The sequence below is a fragment of the Vulpes vulpes genome, chromosome 12 (assembly GCF_048418805.1).
Source record: "Vulpes vulpes isolate BD-2025 chromosome 12, VulVul3, whole genome shotgun sequence".
NCBI lineage: Eukaryota > Metazoa > Chordata > Mammalia > Carnivora > Canidae > Vulpes > Vulpes vulpes.
In genome coordinates, this window is record NC_132791.1 from 162,258,805 (window position 1) to 162,278,034 (window position 19,230).

The 19,230-nt window shown below is 46.8% G+C and overlaps 1 protein-coding gene across 45 annotated transcripts in view; it reads left to right on the forward strand.

Annotated features, from left to right (window-relative positions):
• CAMTA1 (calmodulin binding transcription activator 1) overlaps positions 1-19,230 on the forward strand; it is an 845,853-nt gene that overhangs the window by 271,150 nt on the left and 555,473 nt on the right. For all 45 annotated transcript variants that reach the window (XR_011996026.1, XR_011996024.1, XR_011996025.1 and 42 more), the window contains one exon: positions 10,767-10,834. Coding sequence is in view for 25 of the 45 variants with exons in the window: in XM_072731150.1 (XP_072587251.1) it covers positions 10,767-10,834 (68 nt within the window). In the remaining 20 variants the exon portion in view is untranslated. The remainder of the gene's footprint in view (positions 1-10,766; positions 10,835-19,230) is intronic.

The window sequence follows — 19,230 nt, forward strand, 5'->3', positions numbered from 1 at the left end:
GAGCTCAGGTGAGGAAATGTCAAGTCACTTGACCCAAATTACGAAGGCAGAGGGAGATGGAGTGACATTTTTCTATTCTACAAGAAATGCTTTTTATTTCCCCAAAAAAGGCAGATTAGATCTTCTCACAAATTAAGGGTACACATCGTTCCAATACCTTTCAAACAACCTACGGTGTGACTGATTATCTGGGAAACTTGCTGTAGAGTCCTCACTGGGTAACTTGGATACTCCCCCCAATGCATGCTTCTCCTTGAGGTGTCTTTTCATTATCCTATTCTTTTTAGTATGTTTTCTAGGATGACACAGCAGTGAGTTCACGAGTATCCTCAGAACTGTGGATGATTCTTAACAGTCAGGGTCCAGTCAGGACACAGAAACCATATTGGTTATTTGAACAGAGAAAATTTAGTATAAAGAATTGTTAACTAATAAAGGGTAGTTGACTACCGATAGGGGTAAAAAGAATCCTGAGGTTTCTAGAAGTACCAGATACTTCTGGAAGAGCAGCTACTACCTGTAGGTTGAGGAAGAGTGGACCATAATTGATCTAAAGACAAGAACAATTCTGTGAACCCCATGGGATGAAATTTAGACCTCTTCAGAGCACCTGTCCAACTCAGGAACATGCTGGCTGCCAAAGGGTATGGGCTGCAGTCGGTCTGTAGAGGTAACTTCCTGTTGTTGCTTGAGCGTATTGGGAGGACCAGAACCACAGCCTACCAGGGAGCGTGCTGTGGGATGTCGCTGGAGCTCATGTGCGTGGCCACTGGGCTGAATAATAATGATGATCTTAATAATAGTGATAGACGGATGCCTGGGTGGCTCAGCAATTGAGCGTCTGTCCTTGGCTCAGGGTGTGATCCCGGAGTTTCAGGGTTGGGTCCCATATCGGGCTCCCTGCATGGAGCCTGCTTCTCCCTCTGCCTATGTCTCTGCCTCTCTCTTTCTGTGTCTCACATGAATAAATAAATAAAATCTAAAAACAGTAATAGTGATAGAGGGCAGAAACTGGAAAGAGATGTCTCCTTGCCACTATCATCTTGTAGGGTGACTTCATTGCTCCCTATTGTGAAGTGGTTGGTCCAGGAGAAATGTTTACAGGGCCCATTGTCAGTGTCACAAAACAGTACAAATAAGGGTGAAATTGGAGCTAAAAGATACTCATTGACAACTGGCATAATATTGAAATAGAAGGTGGGGCAACCTTAGGTCCAGATTAATTAGCAAATATTGTATTAGGACAATGACTGCTCTGGCTAATGTATCTCCTTTTTTTTTTTTTTTAAGATTTATTTATTTATTTGAGAAGAAGAAGAAGAAGGGAGAGAGAGATGGGAGGGAAAGAGGGAAAGGGAGAATCTCAAGTAGATTCATCACTGAGCATGGAGTCTGACACAGGGCCCAGTCCCACAACCCTAAGATCATGACATGAGCTGAAATCAAGGGTTGAGCACTCAACTGAGCCACCCAGATGCCCCTAACATATCTCTCTTCAAAAACCTATTGCTCTAAATGCATTTTCTTTCTGAATAACCTATATGGTTTATGTCTTAAAATCCACTTTGTTTTCGATGCTAGAAACATCAGCCACAAAGTCGTGTGCCTACAAGGTTCAAGCAGGTGTTGTGAGTAAAGAAAGCCAACCAGGTGGATGGGCATGAGCTTTCTGAAAGCTCATGCTCATCCAAAGGGGCAGCTGCTCTTCAGCTCCAACCAGTGGATACTCTGCAGGAACATGGGCCCAGAATCGCCAGATCTTATTTTTCAAGAGAAGCTGGAATCTCCTGAAATGTTGGCAAATATGCCAAATGGGAACAAATACTGTGTAGACCAAATCAGCACATCTTTGGGTACATTCAGCACCCTGGGCTTCTTTGCTTTGGAGAGGCCCTCATTGCCTCATTTGCTCAGGCCAATTGGCTTTTAAGCATCTTTACTTCATGTTTGAAAAAATTCAACTTTGCTCCACTTTCCCACATTGTAGTTCAAGATCCCATTCTCACCTTTCTGGGCCGTAGTCCCCTCCCCACCATCACGCGATCAGAGTGCTATTTCTAAAGCACAGCTCTTCTTGTATCTCCCCTCCACATGAAAGCTCTCAATGATTCCCCTGGTTCTTGTGGGTAAAACTCCATTCACTGGTTATTTTAATTCTTCCCCAGTCTGTTATCTTCCTAACCTTCCAGTTTTGGGTTGTGTCATTCCCCAGGCCCTTCAGACTCTACCTATACTTCCTATTGCTCAAAGTTCCCCAAACACATTTGCTTCTCCCACCTTCCTGCTTTTGCACTCACAGTTTCCTTTCTCTAATGTTTTTACCATTTGTCAGCCTGGCAACTCCTACTCATTCTTCAAGACCCAGTTTAAATGTTAGCTCCTTGGTGAGACCTTCACTTCTCTTCTCAGCATGGACACATGATCTGTGCTGCTAGTTTGGCTCAACAACTGTTGTGGGGTTGATACAATAGCCCTGGATCCTGCAGCCCTGTCTTTCTTCCCAGCTGTATTTCCCAGGACCATTACTCATATGCCTGTATCATTAGGGCCTTGCATAGGGCCTGGTATAGCATAGGTGCTCAGTAATTCATCACATGATCGAACCAATGAACAGATAATGAAATGAATGAAAGACTGGATATATTGCTTCTTCACCAAATCTTTCTCTGAATGTTTTTATGAGGGTTCATTGTTTCTGCTGGGATTGACACTTTAATGGTCATGACAATGCTTTACCATGTCTAAATAAGATAGCCAACTGGACCAGGCTTTATTGTGGAAGCTCAGGCTGTCAGGAATTTATCCTGGATTGCTACTTTACCATTTTGTAGAAAGTCCTGCGGATGCCTTTGGAACCCTGAGATCTTAATCACCACCAATCTCATAAATTATCAGCATAGAGCTAGGCTACCATTATTATAAATAAAAAATATAAACCATTATTCTATATTCTAGTTGTTTACAAGAGCTGGTCATTTTGAAGGCATGATTTGGGGTGATGTTTTTGACCTCTGAGTGGGAACCCAGAACATCCTGTAAAGGATGTTGGCTTGGCCAGCTGGGTGCTTGGGAAGTATGTCAGTGGATGGGGACAGGAATGTATAGAGAAGGGACATTGTGCTATTGGACCTAGGGTTGGAATATTTATCATGGAGGAGGAGACCCATTAGCTTTATGTATGGGGTGCCCTGCAGGTAAGAGATGCCCCTGGGAGAGGGTTATGGAATGGTTATTTATTTAAATTAAGGCCAATTATTTTTTGTAAAGTGCAGTGAGCGGTGGGTTCTGGGAAAATGTGCTTCCACTATAAACATGTTGGTTAGAAGTCATTAATATGACATTCACACATCCCTAATAAAGTACATAACACAGAGATCTGGCACCATTGAAATACCCAGAGGACATTAAGTATGAGTCTTAAAACCAAGAGTATTGGAAACAAGATATTTTTACTTCTCGTTTGGGAGTAATATAATTGCATTTCGTGGCTCCAACAGATGCTGGGGCCAGCTGCTAGGAGAGTCCTAGCTTCCCCTCCCCCCAGCCCCCAGCTTTGGTCCCTTACAGATAAAACCCTTATGCAGAACTCTCATAAAAAATAAACTTTAAAAAGTATCCCTTGGTTGAAGATTCATTTTTCTAGTGTGCAAAAATATCTGAGATTGTGTAGACTACAGATATTTTTATTACTTGAACTCAGGAGTATAAAAACAAAACATATCTCTATATAATAGTTTTTTTTTTTGCTTTTGTCTATTTAATTTGTCCCAATAAGCTCTAAAGACCCCTTGAGACTGACCCTACTTTTTCCCTGACATTGAACGCATGCCTTGAAGACAGATTGAAGGTGGACTGTCCCAGGGAGATCTGGGTGGGACTCCCTCCCTTTTTCTGAGGGCTGTTCCAGGCAAAATTGTTGAAGGGGAAGCCAGTTTCTCTGGACTGGATGATTCTATGGAGTGTCCAAAGTGGGAGACTCCTTCTGGAGACAGAATAGAAGTGACAGTGAGCTTGCGCTGAGAGATGGGGGTGAATTCAGCCTGTCTGAGAATCCTGGATCCTCTCCCAAGCAGATGCAGCTTCCCCACGCATCAGAGGTAGGACTATGGCTCCTCATCTCTGAGGGAGACCAGTGGGGCATGAGCCCTGCTTCTGGGGAAGTTTTTGCTGTGGCTGCTTCTGCATTCACATGAGGTTCCCTGTCAGCCCTGTGAATGCAGGCATACTGTTTTTTGTGGGTTTCTCTGATGTCTGTATCTAGGGCTGCCTGTCCAGTGTGGCAACTGCACATGGCTGTTAAGCACTTGCAGTATGACAGTTCCAAACTAAGATGGGCTGTGGTGGAAAGTACACACTGGAGTTTGAGAACTTAGTACAAAAAAGAAGGCAAAATAGCTCATGACTGCTTTCTTTAAATTAGCAAAATCATAATAATATTTTAATGATTTAATAATAAGCCCAGCCTTACCTGGCAATTACTGGGTTAAAATATAAAATATATTGGCAGGATATATCATTAAAATTAATTTCTTGTGTTTGTTTTTACTTTTTTGAAGACATAGCTTCCAGAAATTTAAAAATCAAACCTGTGGCCCTCTTGCATTTGTAGCTCACATTCTGTTTCTACTGGACAGGGCTACTCTGGTACTGATGGGCTGGCTGGGTGCTGCTTTTGGTTGTGGAGTGCTGAGCAGACATTTCTGTAGCACCTCTGCACACAGGGCACAGATCCTTGATAGCAACCGCGCCCTTGTCTGTTTACCTACACAACCCCCAACCTGCAGCAGGAGTAGGCTCAGAGGTGGGCTCTTTCTGTTTGCGTCCTTTACAAAGGAACTGGGAGTTCTTTCATTCTACATTGCTAGGTCTGCTATTATGTCTAGGTACAGAATTGTTTGGGGCTCTACAGTGTTGAAACTCAGAGGCTCAGGCCCTCCCCAGATGCTGCAAAACTAGGAAGGGAGAACAGCAGGCACAGAAATGCTAGCAACAGAGGGTACTGTGTTCTGAGAGGCCAGGAATGGTGCAACCATTATTGAGGTTATGGAAAGTGGAGTTCACTGGAGTGAGGCAGCAGAGAAGATTCCCTGGGGGAGGTTGGTTATGAACAGGGCCAGGCAGGTGACATGGGCAGAATCAGTGCTTACGGGCTGAGGTGGGAAGGGGCAAAAAGAGCCAGTCTCAGGGCAGCCCCCGTGGATGACCTCAGTCCGCTTGTCACCAAAAGGGGCTTTGCAGTCCTCCATTAGCCCTCATCAGCTGGGAGGCAAACCAGCCCGGCCTTACTTGGCAATTAGGCAATGATGCTTTTGGATGATGGAGATTCACGACAATGCAGCGTTTAACAAGACAATGATGCCAAGCGTGGAGCCATGCTTCCCCTTGGTTCCTCTGCCTCTATCCTCCTGGATGGGGCTGGGTCAGTACTTTGTGGAGGGGCCCATCCACCTCCCTGGTCTGCAGGGGCTGAACCTGGTGCCAAGCAGATACAGAGGCCTGTGGGACTCACCACAGTTTATTCGCAGAGCCCCTGCCACACACAGATACCATGCTTTGGCGGCAGTTTTTCTATTTGAACGTCCAAAGGACAAAGTGTACATTTAAAATCTGCAAGCTGGACAGTCTTTGCTTTGGAGCCTGCAGTGAATTCCTTCATCTTGACAGTCGGGTCATTCTTCTCAGCATTGCTGCAGTATTTAGGGTCCAAGAGGAAAGATACTAAGAGAGCTGGGGAGCTGGAGGAGGCCTGTGGGCATGGGTATAGCCCATTGGGTTCAGGTCCAACTTTGTGGGAAGGAGGGCTGGCATCCCAGTGCCACACCTAACTGGATGTCTATACTCTTTACTTGTTCTTTTTTTATTACCACCAGTGGCATTTAGTACATTCACAATTTTGGGTAACCTTCACCACAATTTCGTTCTGGACAATTTTATCCCCTTAAAAGGAAAATGCATATCCATCAGCAGGCACTCCCCATTGTCCCCTTCTCCTAGCCCCTGGAAACCACCAGTCTACCTTCCATCTCTATGGATTTGCCTGTTCTGGACATTTCATATCAATGGAATCCTACAATATGTGTTCTTATTTTCTGGCTTCTTTTACTTGGCATGTTTCAAGGTTCATCCATGTATCAGAACTTTATTCCTTTTTATGGTTGAACAGCCTTCTGCAGTGTGGATATATAGCACATTTTGTGTATCCATTTATATTGTGATGGGCATTGGGGTACTTCCATCTTTTGGTGACTGTGAATAATGCTGCTGTGAACATTTGTGTACATGATTTTGCTTGAGTTCCTGTTTTCACTTCTTTGGGGGCAAGCTCCCTTTTTGTTTGAGCATTCCATGAATTTCCTGGGCCAGACTTGACTTTGAGAGCCAACAAGATCATGCAGGCACTGTGAGTCAGGGCCCTGGTTCCCAGCTTGGGGCAGCCACAAATGCTGACCTTGGGAAAGTCTCTTTCCTCTTCTGTGCCTTGGTTTCCTGCTCTATAAAAATGAGGTCGACCAGATCTCTTTCCATTTGCCTTCCTTGGAGCCCTGGGTTAGTGGAGCTTTGAGGAAAGAAGGAAAGGCCAGACAGTTGGGCTGAAGATCTTTTTTTTTTTTTTTCCCTTCTTTAGCTTGACTTTCTCTCTTTTTGTTTGTTGCTTTTCTTTGCATTGTAAGATATTTTAAGTAAATGGTTTCTGAATACAAGGGATTTTCCCTGTCACTGAAGTGTAGATGGTCTCATGAATCATACAAGGACTTCTGGGTGAAAATGAACATGATCTTGCTGGGAGGAGAGAATTCCACTGATGGATGCTTGGCCTGGCTTCTTCCCTCGGTTCCTGAGGGTGGCGGGGGAATGAAGTGCCTCCGGGTCAGTGGGGAGCAGGAGGCTCTTAAACTGTGTTGGAGAAAGCATGACTCTCCATGTGCTAGTTTCTTTTCCTCCTTCTGAGCACATCATAAATTCAGAACAGTAGTGGAAAGTGTAGGCTCTAGAATCATTCCACACTTGTTCTGGTTCAGGTTGCACAGATATTAGCCATATGACCTTGGGCAAGCCACCTAACTGTTGTGTGTTTCAATTTTCCCACCCATAAAACAGGCATGGTTCCTGCTTCATGATTTGTTATGAAGATTAAGTGAGATTATCCCTTATAAAGTCCTAGAGTGGTAGGCCTTACACATCATTCTATTAATGTTAACCATTGTGATGATAGTGATGATGACACAAATGATGAAATGTCTCTTCTCTCACAAAACTATCCCCTTTCCTGGCCCAGCTGACTCTTCTTACTCTGAATTTTTATGGTCCTTACTTTAGTCTACACTATTTAACATCTAGTATTCTCTGGTTCTTTGGCATGTGCATATCCATTTTCCCAATATGCTCCTTAGCTTTGGGAGGGTGGGTCTGGCCCATGGTCTGCCCATCTGATGATGAGGTGGACCAAGACCTGCATCAGGGAAATGGGCTGCATGGACTGGGTAGCATAAGTTTGGGAGTAGATAGGTGACTCAGACATGCCAAGTCTAGCTGGAAGCCAGGCAGCCAACTTGAGCACCACAGAGGCAATTACGTGGGTCTGGGCACTCAGTTTCCTTTGCTCAGAAAGGCTGCTCTTAAGTGGGATGAATGCCCCACCAAAGGGCATCGTGTGGGAGGTATTGTTACCTTGGAGGTAATAGTGCTCAGTGGTCAGTGCTCAAAGGTTAGATCATAAATCATTGTGACTTCTTGTGGCTTTGTTTGCTCATACAATAGCTCACTAGACCTGAGATGACCTGCTGGGTGTGGCTACAGACTTGACTTGGACTAGTGACTTTGTAATGGTGCTTATGCTGCTCCATCGTGTTAACTTGTCTCTATTGCCTACTTGACCATGAGTTCTTTAAGAGCAGTGGTCTTGTTCACAGACTGGCACAAAATACGTACTCAAAAAATATTTTTAGAGTAAATAGTGAAGGCAATAAGTGGTCCAGGGGGTTTATTTATTTGAAAGGCAGTAGTGGCAGGGGTACCTCCTGGGTTGGGGTAAGCACTGGCCGAGGGATGTTCATGAAGGTCTTCTTTGGGTGTTTGGGTCTTCAGAATGCTGTGATTAATCTGGAGGTGGCTGGGATGTACTGTGCCCCCATCATTCTGGGCCAGGAGGGGTCACTTAGCTTGTGGCATAATCCAAGGTAAGGATATGGATCCAAGGGGTTCTAGTTGGCACAGCCTATTTTCTGGATGCCAAGACTTCTGAAATTCAGGTAGATGGGCTGATATACATAAGTGGCTCGATTTATCCACTCACTGACTCCAGCCACAGCCTGCTGTCAGTGTTTTGTGAAGCCAAATGGGCATCAATAGATACATGGAAGGATCAACTCCAACTAACTCTGAACAGCCACTGTGATGTTACCATTCATTGTGAGCACAGAGGGTAGAAAGGGATGGAAGGTGGGGATAGATGGAGGTAAGTCCAGCAGTGGTGGCAGCTTCTGAGCTGCACCAGTTTGGCCCCTGCTATGTCATCAGGGGCCTCCAGACAGGCAGCTCACATCACGTGGACCTCAAAATGAGAATAGTGGTAGCTGTGGTTGTGGGCATTGCTATGTGCCAGTCAGTGTCCTAAGAATTGTTGCTCTCAGTAAGTGCCCCCTGAGGTGGTGTTATCTCAGTTTCATAGAAAACCGAGGTTTCTACACAGTAAGCAATGTGCTTAAGATCAGACAGCTAACAAGTAGCAGAGCCAGTACCCAAAGCCAGGTCTGTTTGCTTCCGAAGCATGTGCTCTTAACTGTGATACTACATTACCTTGCTACAGTGGCTTGGAGTTAATTAAAGCACTGGTAATGGTTTATTTAGGAACTGCTGCATTTTGCTGCTTTTAAGCTATTACCTCACCTAAAAATAAACCTATACAAAGACACAACACACTCAGGACACATGCACACAGACACACAGACTCACTTCTACCTGCATATTTGTTTCTCTCACCCCCACTCTTCCTCTTTCCCTCCCATCTACCCACCCGTCCATCCATCTGCCTAACAAACGCCTGTCAGGACGCTGTTAGGTCTGGGGATATATCAGTGATGACATATTCCTTGCCCTCGAGGAGCTCATGATCCAGTGGGGGATGCTACCCAAGTAAACAAGCAATTAGGTTGCAAAGTGATAAATCATACACAATGGAGGATGGTGCGGTGCCATGGGAGCACACAGCATGGGCAGGCTACTCCCCCCTCCCCCACTGTGGATAGTTAGGGAGAGCCAGCTGAAGGAGGTGGTGTCTGTCTATGGCAAGACCTCAGGGAAGGTGTTTTCTAAGGAGAAGAAATAGAATATGGAACATAACAGCTTCAGAAATGAGAGAGAATAGTGTGCTGGTCGATCTGCTTTTTTAGCTGCACTTGGTGACAGGAATCTGTGCAATGAGGGAGCTCTATTTTGGCCACAAGTTTCTGCTTGCCAGGTTCTTTGTGAAAGATCTGGGCTTCCAGAATGAGGCAGCGTGGGCTCTGGGTCACGGGTCACTGGCTGCCTGGTGGTAGTGGCTGATTATAGGAGATCCTGATCTCTACTTGAGTCTGTGGCCTTCAGACTGCATGGTGTGGATGGCATTTTCTACTTTCACTTGCTCTGCTAACCTGATTTTGGGAAGCGTCTCTTCTTTTTCTTCAAGGGCAGGTTTAGTGCCTCTGGTCAAAGGTGTCACCTCCTGTTATGTCCAGGCCCAGAGGAGGCTCACTGCAGAGGAAGGCTTTGAGCCTCTGGGCAGATGGGCTGCTGCATCACCATGAGCCCTCTGGAAACCCCTGCTGCAGAGAGAATTGAGACAGAGGCCCCCTCTCTGCATGTTTTGATGGTCAAGGGCAGTAGCTTTATGTTGTATCATCACCAAGATCAAGGGAAATGTGTACGAGTCCAGCCTTAATTTAAGTCCCAATCCGTGCCAATTTCATGTTAGCAGATCCGTTTGGAGCTGGAGGTAATGGGCCATATCATGCCCCAGAGCTGGAGCAATGACTTATGTTGATGTCGCCCACTGGCTTTTTATGGAAATTATTAATAAATCAGTAATTCTATCTGCAGTGATGTTGTTGTGTTTATAAATATTTAATTTACCTTCAGGTGCCCACATTTCCTCCATCTTTGCCTTAAACTCTGCTGACATTGCTCTTGTTTCTGAAGCACCGCTCAATAGATTAAGTTATCAGTAGAGGGAAAGGTTAACCTCTCTCTCTCTCTCTCTCTCTCTCTCTCTCTCTCTCTGGAGTGGAGTATGGCTTTATCTTTTCTTTTTAATCTTTGCATGATTTGGCTCAGGGGGGTGGGAGTCAAGCCGAGGGAATGTGACGTCTCTTGTGAAAATGATGAAAGATGAGTCCAGATTCAGAAGAAGACAGACAAAACTTTTCCAATGACAACCTTGCACAAGTGCAGACCTGTTGCTGGCATCTGTTTGTCCCTCCTTCAAATTAATGACATTTAGTATCTGAAATGGTGTCTGGTGTTTTCTTCCCACAGAGAAATATCTTTGTCCTTGCTACCGACTCATCTTTTGAAATCCAGTGCTTTGATGATGATTGTATGGCAGGCTGAATGGAAAGAACTTAACAAAATCAAAATAGAGGCACCATCCAAGTCCGGTGTTTTCTGGCAGAGATGGGGGTCCAGCCTCACCAGGGAGACAGCAGCTGGGAAGCAACAAGAAGTTTCTTGCCTCTCAGGAGCTGATGTGAGCTAATTGTTATTATTATTTTTTTATTCTTCTGTTTCAGGAAATTGCAGCTTATTTAATAACATTTGAGAAACACGAGGAATGGCTAACCACATCCCCTAAGACAAGGTAATGTCCCAGATCTTGCAGTTCTTCAACTATGTACGGTAAATGGATTGATTTTCATTGATTACCTGGTTTGGCTGATCAGTTCGTGGGCAAGTTGCACATACCGTGTTGCATGTGATAGCGTGCGACACTGAGGTCTCATTAATTGACCCAAGACAGTGGCAGTGAACACAACCAGACGGCTTCAAAACAGCATGGCGGCTGTCACACAAAGTTGGAACTTTTAAACTTGATGGCTTAATGCCGGGTCTCCCAGCCAGCTGCTTTGAAAGCCTTGGCAGGTGGGTACATCAGGAGAACTTTATTTTGGGAAAGTACCCCCCTGCACTTTCTAGTGTTTTCTAGAAACTCACTCTTTAAATGAGAAACTACCTTCACCGTCCACCTTTGTCTCGACATGTTTTACAAACTCAAAGTTGGGTCATTCCTGGTTGTGGTGAGAAGATCTCCCAAATCAGAAGCAGGGACTAAAACTGCAGTTTATTATGCAGCAAATATACTGAACCAACAGACTGCCACAGACAGGGTACTTCCCACACTACTTGGGGACAGGGAATGGGTGATGATGACTCGGCCGCGCAAATCATACTGCTGTGTGAAGAGCAGTGAAGCTGGGGCTTGGGGTTTGTTTAAAAGGCAGCTTCTTCTTTCTTCCCCTGCTCTCAGCTTTATTTTTGGTGTGTTATACTTTAGAGCTTCGGAAATACGTGGCCACCAATTGCTACCACGTATCCATTAGTGGTGACAGGTCAGGCATTCATCAGTGTGATGGGTGTTGGCCAGAGTGCAGCTCACACGGTGGCTGGGCTGTGGGGGTGACTTCAGAGGCAGAAAGCTCAGTCTGTCTCTGGGGGAAGAAGCACCAAATTCTCCAGGGACATTACCTGAGACCAGGGAAAGGGGCGGGGGTGTGTCCTCTGCCCCCTTGCCCAGTTCCTTGACCTCTGTCCTTTCTGAGCCACGGAGGAAAGAGGGTCTTATCCTCTAGAATGCTTGCTCATTCTAGAAGGTATTTTAAATTATTACTTTATTAAACTTAAGTTTTTATTGGTTGGCATCATTTAGACAAGGACAAAAGTGTCCATTTTGGAGGATGTTGGAGGATATTGAGGGGAAAGGTTGATTCTGAGATTCACATCTCTACATAGGTGGGGCTAGAGGTTGGCTCTGATTTTTTTTTTTTTTTTTGACCTTCCAGCCTGAATGCCTCTGCAGGATGTTCTCATTCCTCAGCCTTCTGGGGCCATGATTTCCTTTGCTAGAAAATCAAATGGTTTGCATTAGTTAGCTTTTGCTGCGATCATGCTATCTAAGAAACAATCTCCAAACTTAGTGACATGGAACAGCAGACTTCTTTTCCCCCTGCTCATGGGTCTGCGGGTTGGCTATGGCTTTGGTAGAGTTTAGGACTGCTCCATGTATCTTTTTGTTCTAGGACCTGGGCTGAAGAAGCACCCACAGTCTGGGACAGATGGTCATGGAGCATGGCAGAGGCTTATAAGCCTAAGGCAATCCATGTAGGCACGATGAGAATCCCTGCTGCATGTGGCATCCTGTCACCCTTGCTCCCAAGTCCATTAGCCAAAGCCATTCCTGTGGCCAAGCCCAATAAAAGCAGGTGCAGGAATGACATTCTTCCATGGTGCATGGGTAGGGGTGGAGTGGATGAGGAAATGGTGACACAATCTACTGTTTGGTGAGCACAGCCATATTCCTGACTATGGGAAAGCCTGGCATACTCAGCTCTTTCTTCTGGGGGCATCTTCTTTCAGGGCAGACATCCCCAAAACCTGAGCAGGCACCAGAATCAGCTGGAGGCCTTGCTAAAATACACATGCCGGAGCCCCACCCCCAGAGTTTCTGATTTAGTGCTCCTGGTGTGGGGCCTGGGCACCTGTTATTTCTGACAGGTTCCCTGGGGATGGGATGCAGCCAGCCTGGGGCCCCACTCTGAGAACCACTGCTCTGGTTTCTGTGCTGGGGAAGGAAGTCTGTCCAATTTCTTTCTCTGCACTATTCCCTGACTCTACAAAGTGCCCTCATCTTGAGCAGCCTGTGGCTTCTGTGTGCGCCCTTCACTCCTCAGCGAAACACTCCTTGAGTCTAAGTGGAAGGAAAGAGCTTCTCTTTAGCCAGAGAGTGAGATTCTCTGGAACGCGTCCCGGGCCAGACATCTGATTTCAGATACAGAGACACGTGCTGTGCTTCAGAACAGCCTCTGACTGCAGATCAGTAGAACATTTCAAGCGGGGATTTTGCCTCGTGTTTCAGCCTTCAGAGTTTGGGTTTCAGTTGAGAAGTGAATGTCACTCACGGTCATGCCTGACTCACTTGACTTTTTGGAGTATAAATAGAGCCAGGAGACTTCCCATCCCGAGGCACAAGGGGCATGCGTGCAGCAGAGAGGGAATGTGGGAATCAGATATTGACAAATCTGGGTTTGAGGCCTGGCCCTGTCACTCAATCACTTTGTGACTTTTAGAAAGTCATTTTAGTTCCTCATTAAAAGCTCCCCTGTTCTTCCTCACGTATGAAATGGAGTTGATGCTCCTGTCCTCACTGGGCCATTATGAGGGTCGAGTGAGACAGTGTTTGTGATCTTGCTTTGCATGCCGTGAGGCTCAGTGTCTATGCCAGCGGATATTCCTGATCCTCTTGTCTGCGAGGAGCGGTCCCCGGGCCTGCTGCAGGCTGCAACTTCAGGAGACATCTGCCAGAATTTCTTCAGGCTTTGGAAAGATGAATTTCTTTCCTGAAGGCAGAGGGTGAAGACAGAACGTTTCCTATTAGTATTATAATATCCACTCCGTGTTTACACTTGAAAGCTTCTCGTCCCAGGAGGAGGAAAAGTTGCTGTGGTTGTTCAAGGACCTTCCTAAATTAGTTGTTGAGTTGAGTTTGGATTCCACCCCCCCCTTCCCATCTCTAGTATTGAAATTAATTGGTGCAGTTAACTGCTGAGTTCATACAAACCGGCCTCCTGGTACTAAGGAATTAATGACACCAATACTCTGCTGAATGAGAAGGCAATGCAACTTCTGTGTGCCACCGCCACTGCCACTGCTAATTTCATTTTAGAAAATTAATAAAAATGAATTGCACCACTGACATTTATAGAGTTTCCTAATAAAATGATACATTGTTTGTGTGGAGGAATCCCTATTAAATTAATTGTTGTAATCGGTTCACATATAGATGTTGGTATAGGAGCTGCTCAGGGACCCACTCCTTGTCTCAGTGGCTTACTGATGGCTGGGGTTATAAATATAGCCCTTGCTCAGATACTGCCCTAATTACAGAGAAGGTCCCGGGAGCCCCACTCACCTGTTTCATAATGAGGTGTGCTACAAGGAGGCTCCCAGGGTTGGGGGCCTCGGGGGTGGCGGCGGCACCATGGCAGGGTTGAGTGTTGAATGTTTAAACAGCCCATATTGTATTATCAGCAACTGGGACCTTCTGGAAATGGCAGTTTGAAAAATCACCCTTCAGGATGTCTTTATTTGGCACTTGCTGTGTGCTCAGCAATATAATAATACCATTTGGAGGCCCCAGGGGAACTACACACACACACACACACACTCACACTCACACACACACACACACACACCACACATCCCACCCCACCAGGTGAATTCGGAGTCTTGGAATTAAGAGCCTATTCCCTCTGTCTAGAATGTTCTTCAGGCTCCTCCTTCTGGCCTTGATTTGGTGTCACTTTCTCCGTGAGGTCTTCCCTGAGCACACTATTTAAAACCACACCCCTCCCATTCAGCCAGACCTCCTTTCCTTTTTTCTTGTTTTATGTTTCTCTGGAGCACTTATTGCCATCTGACACACAATGTATTTCATCTATTTATTTGTCTAATTCACTTATTCATGATCTGACCTCCTCTCCCCCACAGTGACAATATCACGAGGCATTGTTGTGTTCCTGGGGTGTCCCCAGTTCCTGGAACAGCACTGAACATGTGGTGGGCACTCAGTGCACATTTGTGGCACGAACAAGAGTGAGGCAGGAGACGAGTGTGAGTGTGTGAAGGAAGAGAGCTGGGTTTGCTCCATTCTATTTTTGTCTGTGTGTCTCCCAAGGATCAGCTAATTGACCTAGTCCTGTGCTTTTAAATCCTTTCAACAGTTCTTCCAGGTGGCAAGATGGAGAGAGGGTACACAATCTGTCCAAGACTGCACAGCAAATGTTGGAGCTGGAGCTAGAGCCCAAGGTTATCTTATTGCAAAGCTTGTAATCTTACCTTTTAGGCTGTACCGCTGTGTGGGTGTGGGGTTCAAAGGTGGCCCAATAAATAGTTTTGATATTCCTTCCCACCTCCCACCTCCAAAATTTCCGAGCCACCCTGGAGAGTCAGGCACCAGGCAGAGCGTCCTTGTGTTGGTGAGAGTGGCTCAGGTGTGTCTGTCAGGTATGTTCCTGAGTTGGATGCAGCCTCCCAGGCATGGACAGTGCAGGAAACTGCACACTCCCCTGCAGTGCAGAATGTAGAGTGGAGCAGGGCATGGGGTGGGGGTGGGGGAAAGGCTGCAAAATTTAGCAATCGCAATAATTTATTGCTCCTCCCTTGGGAACCATGCAACCTTCCCTGGAAGCCGGGGACAAGCAAAGCTTAAGATGAAATTGGAAGCACTTCTGTCCCAGGAATCCTGTGTACACTAGTTAGAAGAGGCTGGAAGATGCTATTAATTATCTAATTAATTAATTAGATTTATATAGATAGCACCTAACACTGAAGCACTAAAGGTCTAGTAATAGAATTTTCCTATAATGAGCACTAAATGCTTCGTGGTCAATAAACAGTAAACCAGCCAAGGATAGGGAGGGAGTCTGGAATGAAAGGAAAAGAAAAGTGAGACCTAAGTTTTGAAAAGACCCAAGTGACTCCCAGACACATCCCACTGTCCCTCTCTTATCTCTCTAGACCCCACTTGTGCATTGCTTGTTGTGCTCCCGGTGGTAGCCAGGTGGGAGGGTGGACGCTGAGTCCTCTGTCCTCTGCTCTTGCTTACCAGTCCCCTACCCAGGACTATTGTCCCCTGGATGGAGTTAGCCAGTGCTTCTGCCGGTGTTTCAGACTGGAGTTCGCAACCTGATTCCCCCAGGTAGGCCTGTACCACCAATGTCATGCTTGGATTAGGGGACCATTCCCGCTGTGCTTCCCTCTCTGGGATGGACTCCCCTCCCTGCATGAGCTGTCCTACAATGCTCCTTTGTGGCATCATTGTTCCCCTCCAACGCCTCAGAGATTTCCTATGTGATAAGTCCCACTCTAGCGTCAAGTTCAAGGTCATTCTCCGGCCTCAGCCCAAGGTCATTCTCCTGCCTTAACCCATATTCTTCAGTGTTTCCCTTTGACTCCTACCTCAGAACACCTACTACAGTTAGGGGGCTGCTTCCTGCTCTCCAAACACATCTTCCATGTCCCCTCCTTTTGCCTTCAGATCTCCAATGCTCCATGTCCAACCCAATCTGCCTGTCCTTTGAATCTCACTTATTTCTGGGAGCCCCTGCAAACACATCAACCTGTAGTGAGCCCTCTTCCCTGTCAGCTTCTGCAGCCCACATTCTCTGTATCGTCAACTGTTTGATAGTCTCGCTGCCATCAGTATGTAAGTCTTGCCTTCCCAGTGAGATGGTGAGCCCCCTGCCCTTGGGTCATGCTGTCTTTTTTGTCTCTGAATGGCTAGTGTACAGGGAGCTTTGATGGGGCACAGGGTGGTGTGCAGACTCAGGGCAGAGCAGCAGGTGTGCACCAGCATGGGCTGGTAGATTGGGACCAGTGTGTGGGCACAGGGCTCCACCTAGAGAGCCAACCCAATCAGGCCCCAGGCTGGTCCCCATGCAGTTGGTGCTGCTAGGGCCACAGCCTTCTGCAAGGGGTACATGGGGGTCATGACCTGCTGGCCCCTTGCAGGGCCTTTGATCCTTGGGACAGCTCTGATTGCTGGGGAGGCTGCTTGAGAGACCAGGATACAATTTCGAAGGTCATGTGGAGTTCCTATTTGGGTGATTAAAGAATTCTCAGAAGGAAACAGGAATGAGGTTCTGACACATGCGGCAGCATGGCTGAAGCTAGACTAGAGGACACTCGCTCACTGGAGTGTGCCCATTACAAGAAGACAAATCCTGTGTGACTCCAGTCTGTGAATTCCCTAGAAGAGTTGGACTCACAGAGAGACAGAGGAAAGAAAGGTGGGGGCTGGGAGACTGGGGGATGGGATGGGGAGTGAGTGTTTCATGCAGAGAATTTCAGTTTGGGAAGATGAGAAAGTTTTGGGAATGGATGGTGGTCATGGGTGCACCACATTGTGGATGGACTTAATGCCACTATACTGCACACTTGAAAGTGGTAAAAATGGTAAATTTTATGTTACTTGTATTTGACAACGATTAAAAAAAGATTCCCATAGTGGCTTCTTTCTGTGTCTAGTTGGGCAGAGTGGGTGGTCAGAGATTGGCCCTGCGTGTGCAAGTGTGTGTGGGTGTGTGTGCATGTGTGCATGCACGTGTAGGGAGGGGGTTCTGTTGGGGGATGGAGTTTCAAGTCATTTCAAGGACTCTGTTCTTTGCGGCTGCAAAGAAAAAATAAACTGGGTCAGCAGTCATTTCAATGTGGCGACCTTTGCGTTACCCTGAATTGGGGACCTGCTATCAAATTAACATAACGATGTGTCATGTTACATCCATTTCAGTATTTGCCTAATATATTGAGCGAATCCTTGACGAAGTGCAAACTACCATCATTAACCAAAGAGCAAGTGCAGTGTGAGGAGGTTCGTAGGCTCGGTGTCTGCTGCCTGAGGACTCATGAGCAGCCCCATCTGCTGGGACCTTCCCGGAAGGCATCTGCCTCAGGGTCCTGAGTTTTGAGACCTTTCCCCATGAGGCCGGGAATTAGCTGTGACCTGGATCCTGATAAAGTGTCTGGTGTCTCGACAGTGGTGGGGAAATCCCTAGCCTCCATATCGAAGTGGGTCTGTCCCAGATTCCAGTTCATTATCAGGAATCACAGACTGCAGAGGAGACGAAGCAGGGGCAGCTGGCAGAGGCCACCTCTCCAGGATGCCCTGTGTGTGGGGACAGGGGCTGCCCAGGTCCCGGTGTCCCTGGATCTCCTGGGAGGTTTCCCCTGCTGTCCTCTCTGCAAGTGGGCAGCGGGTAGTGGGTCCTCCTCTGGGCTTAGCAGCTTGTTGAAATGGCACCAGCAGCCAGGCCAGCTTTCATTACCTCCCTCCTCAGTTCCAGGAGCCAGGACAGCCAGTCTAGCAAGCCGCCTTCCTGGAGGGAGCCGAGACAGGGAGTGGACCTTTGTGTCTCTGGTCCCTCTGGACTAGACAGTTGCCAGCTCCTGGTTGCCGCTTCTGCTTCCTTTCAGTAGTTTTATTTTTATCAAAAATATCCATGCACATAGTTTAATAAGTCAAACAGTCCTAAAGGGCTTGTAAGAAGGAGCAGCAGATCTCTGCCCCATAGCTCAATCCTACATCCCAGGAGTGACCACTTGTAATTCTTTCAGTTCTGAGATTTACCTCCAGACTTTTCCATGTGTTATTCTGCTATTTCTTGCTGTGTCAAGTTTAGATGGTTGTCATTGGACTTCCTCGGAAGCTAACTGAGGATTTAGTTCTCTCACTCTGCCATGCTGTGTTTTCCTTACCTGGGGGAAGGGCTTTGGTTGTGGGATTCTGAGATTCAGCAGCCTGGTTCTCTGGGGTGCTGCCAGTGGTCTGGGAACCAGGCAGGGAAGGGGTGTGGAATTTCACCATCAATTAATGAATTCCCCCCAGTTTATATCTGTGTTTCCTGCCTCTCCTCTGCGCAGTCAAGAGTCTTTCAGGGATTCTTTCTCCAGAGAATAAGTTTGTCTCCAATAGTGGCAGAGGCTGGGTGGTTGCTTGGCTGCTTGGGGTAGATGTAAGGCCCTGGGAGGGTCTGACCGTTCCCTGCACAGACTTGCAAACTCTCCCTGTCACCCACCTCATTTCAAACCTCTGCCTTCTCTGGCACCTAATTCTTGCAATTTGCCAGTTTTTTCAGGCTCTGCAGGAAAGTGGGCTTGTTGGTTCCGGTGTTCCCTGTGGGGCACGTGGCTTTGGGCTGCTTCTACTCTGCTAGGATGTCTTGACATCTGTCCCACTCCCATCTCTGCTGCTGTTGCCCTATCCTTATGGGTCTGCACCTATTTTCCTTCGTCCACGGCTGGCCCTGCCCATTGGCTGGCCCTGCACATCGGCTGGCCCCGTTTCTGTTGTTCACACTCACACTCACGCTCATGCTCCATCTTACTTGCTGTTTCACTCTCTTGCCTTTTTTTTCTCTTTATCTCTTTTTCAGGAAGAAAAGCCTCACAATGCACAACCCACTCAGGGCCCTGGAAATCCCATTG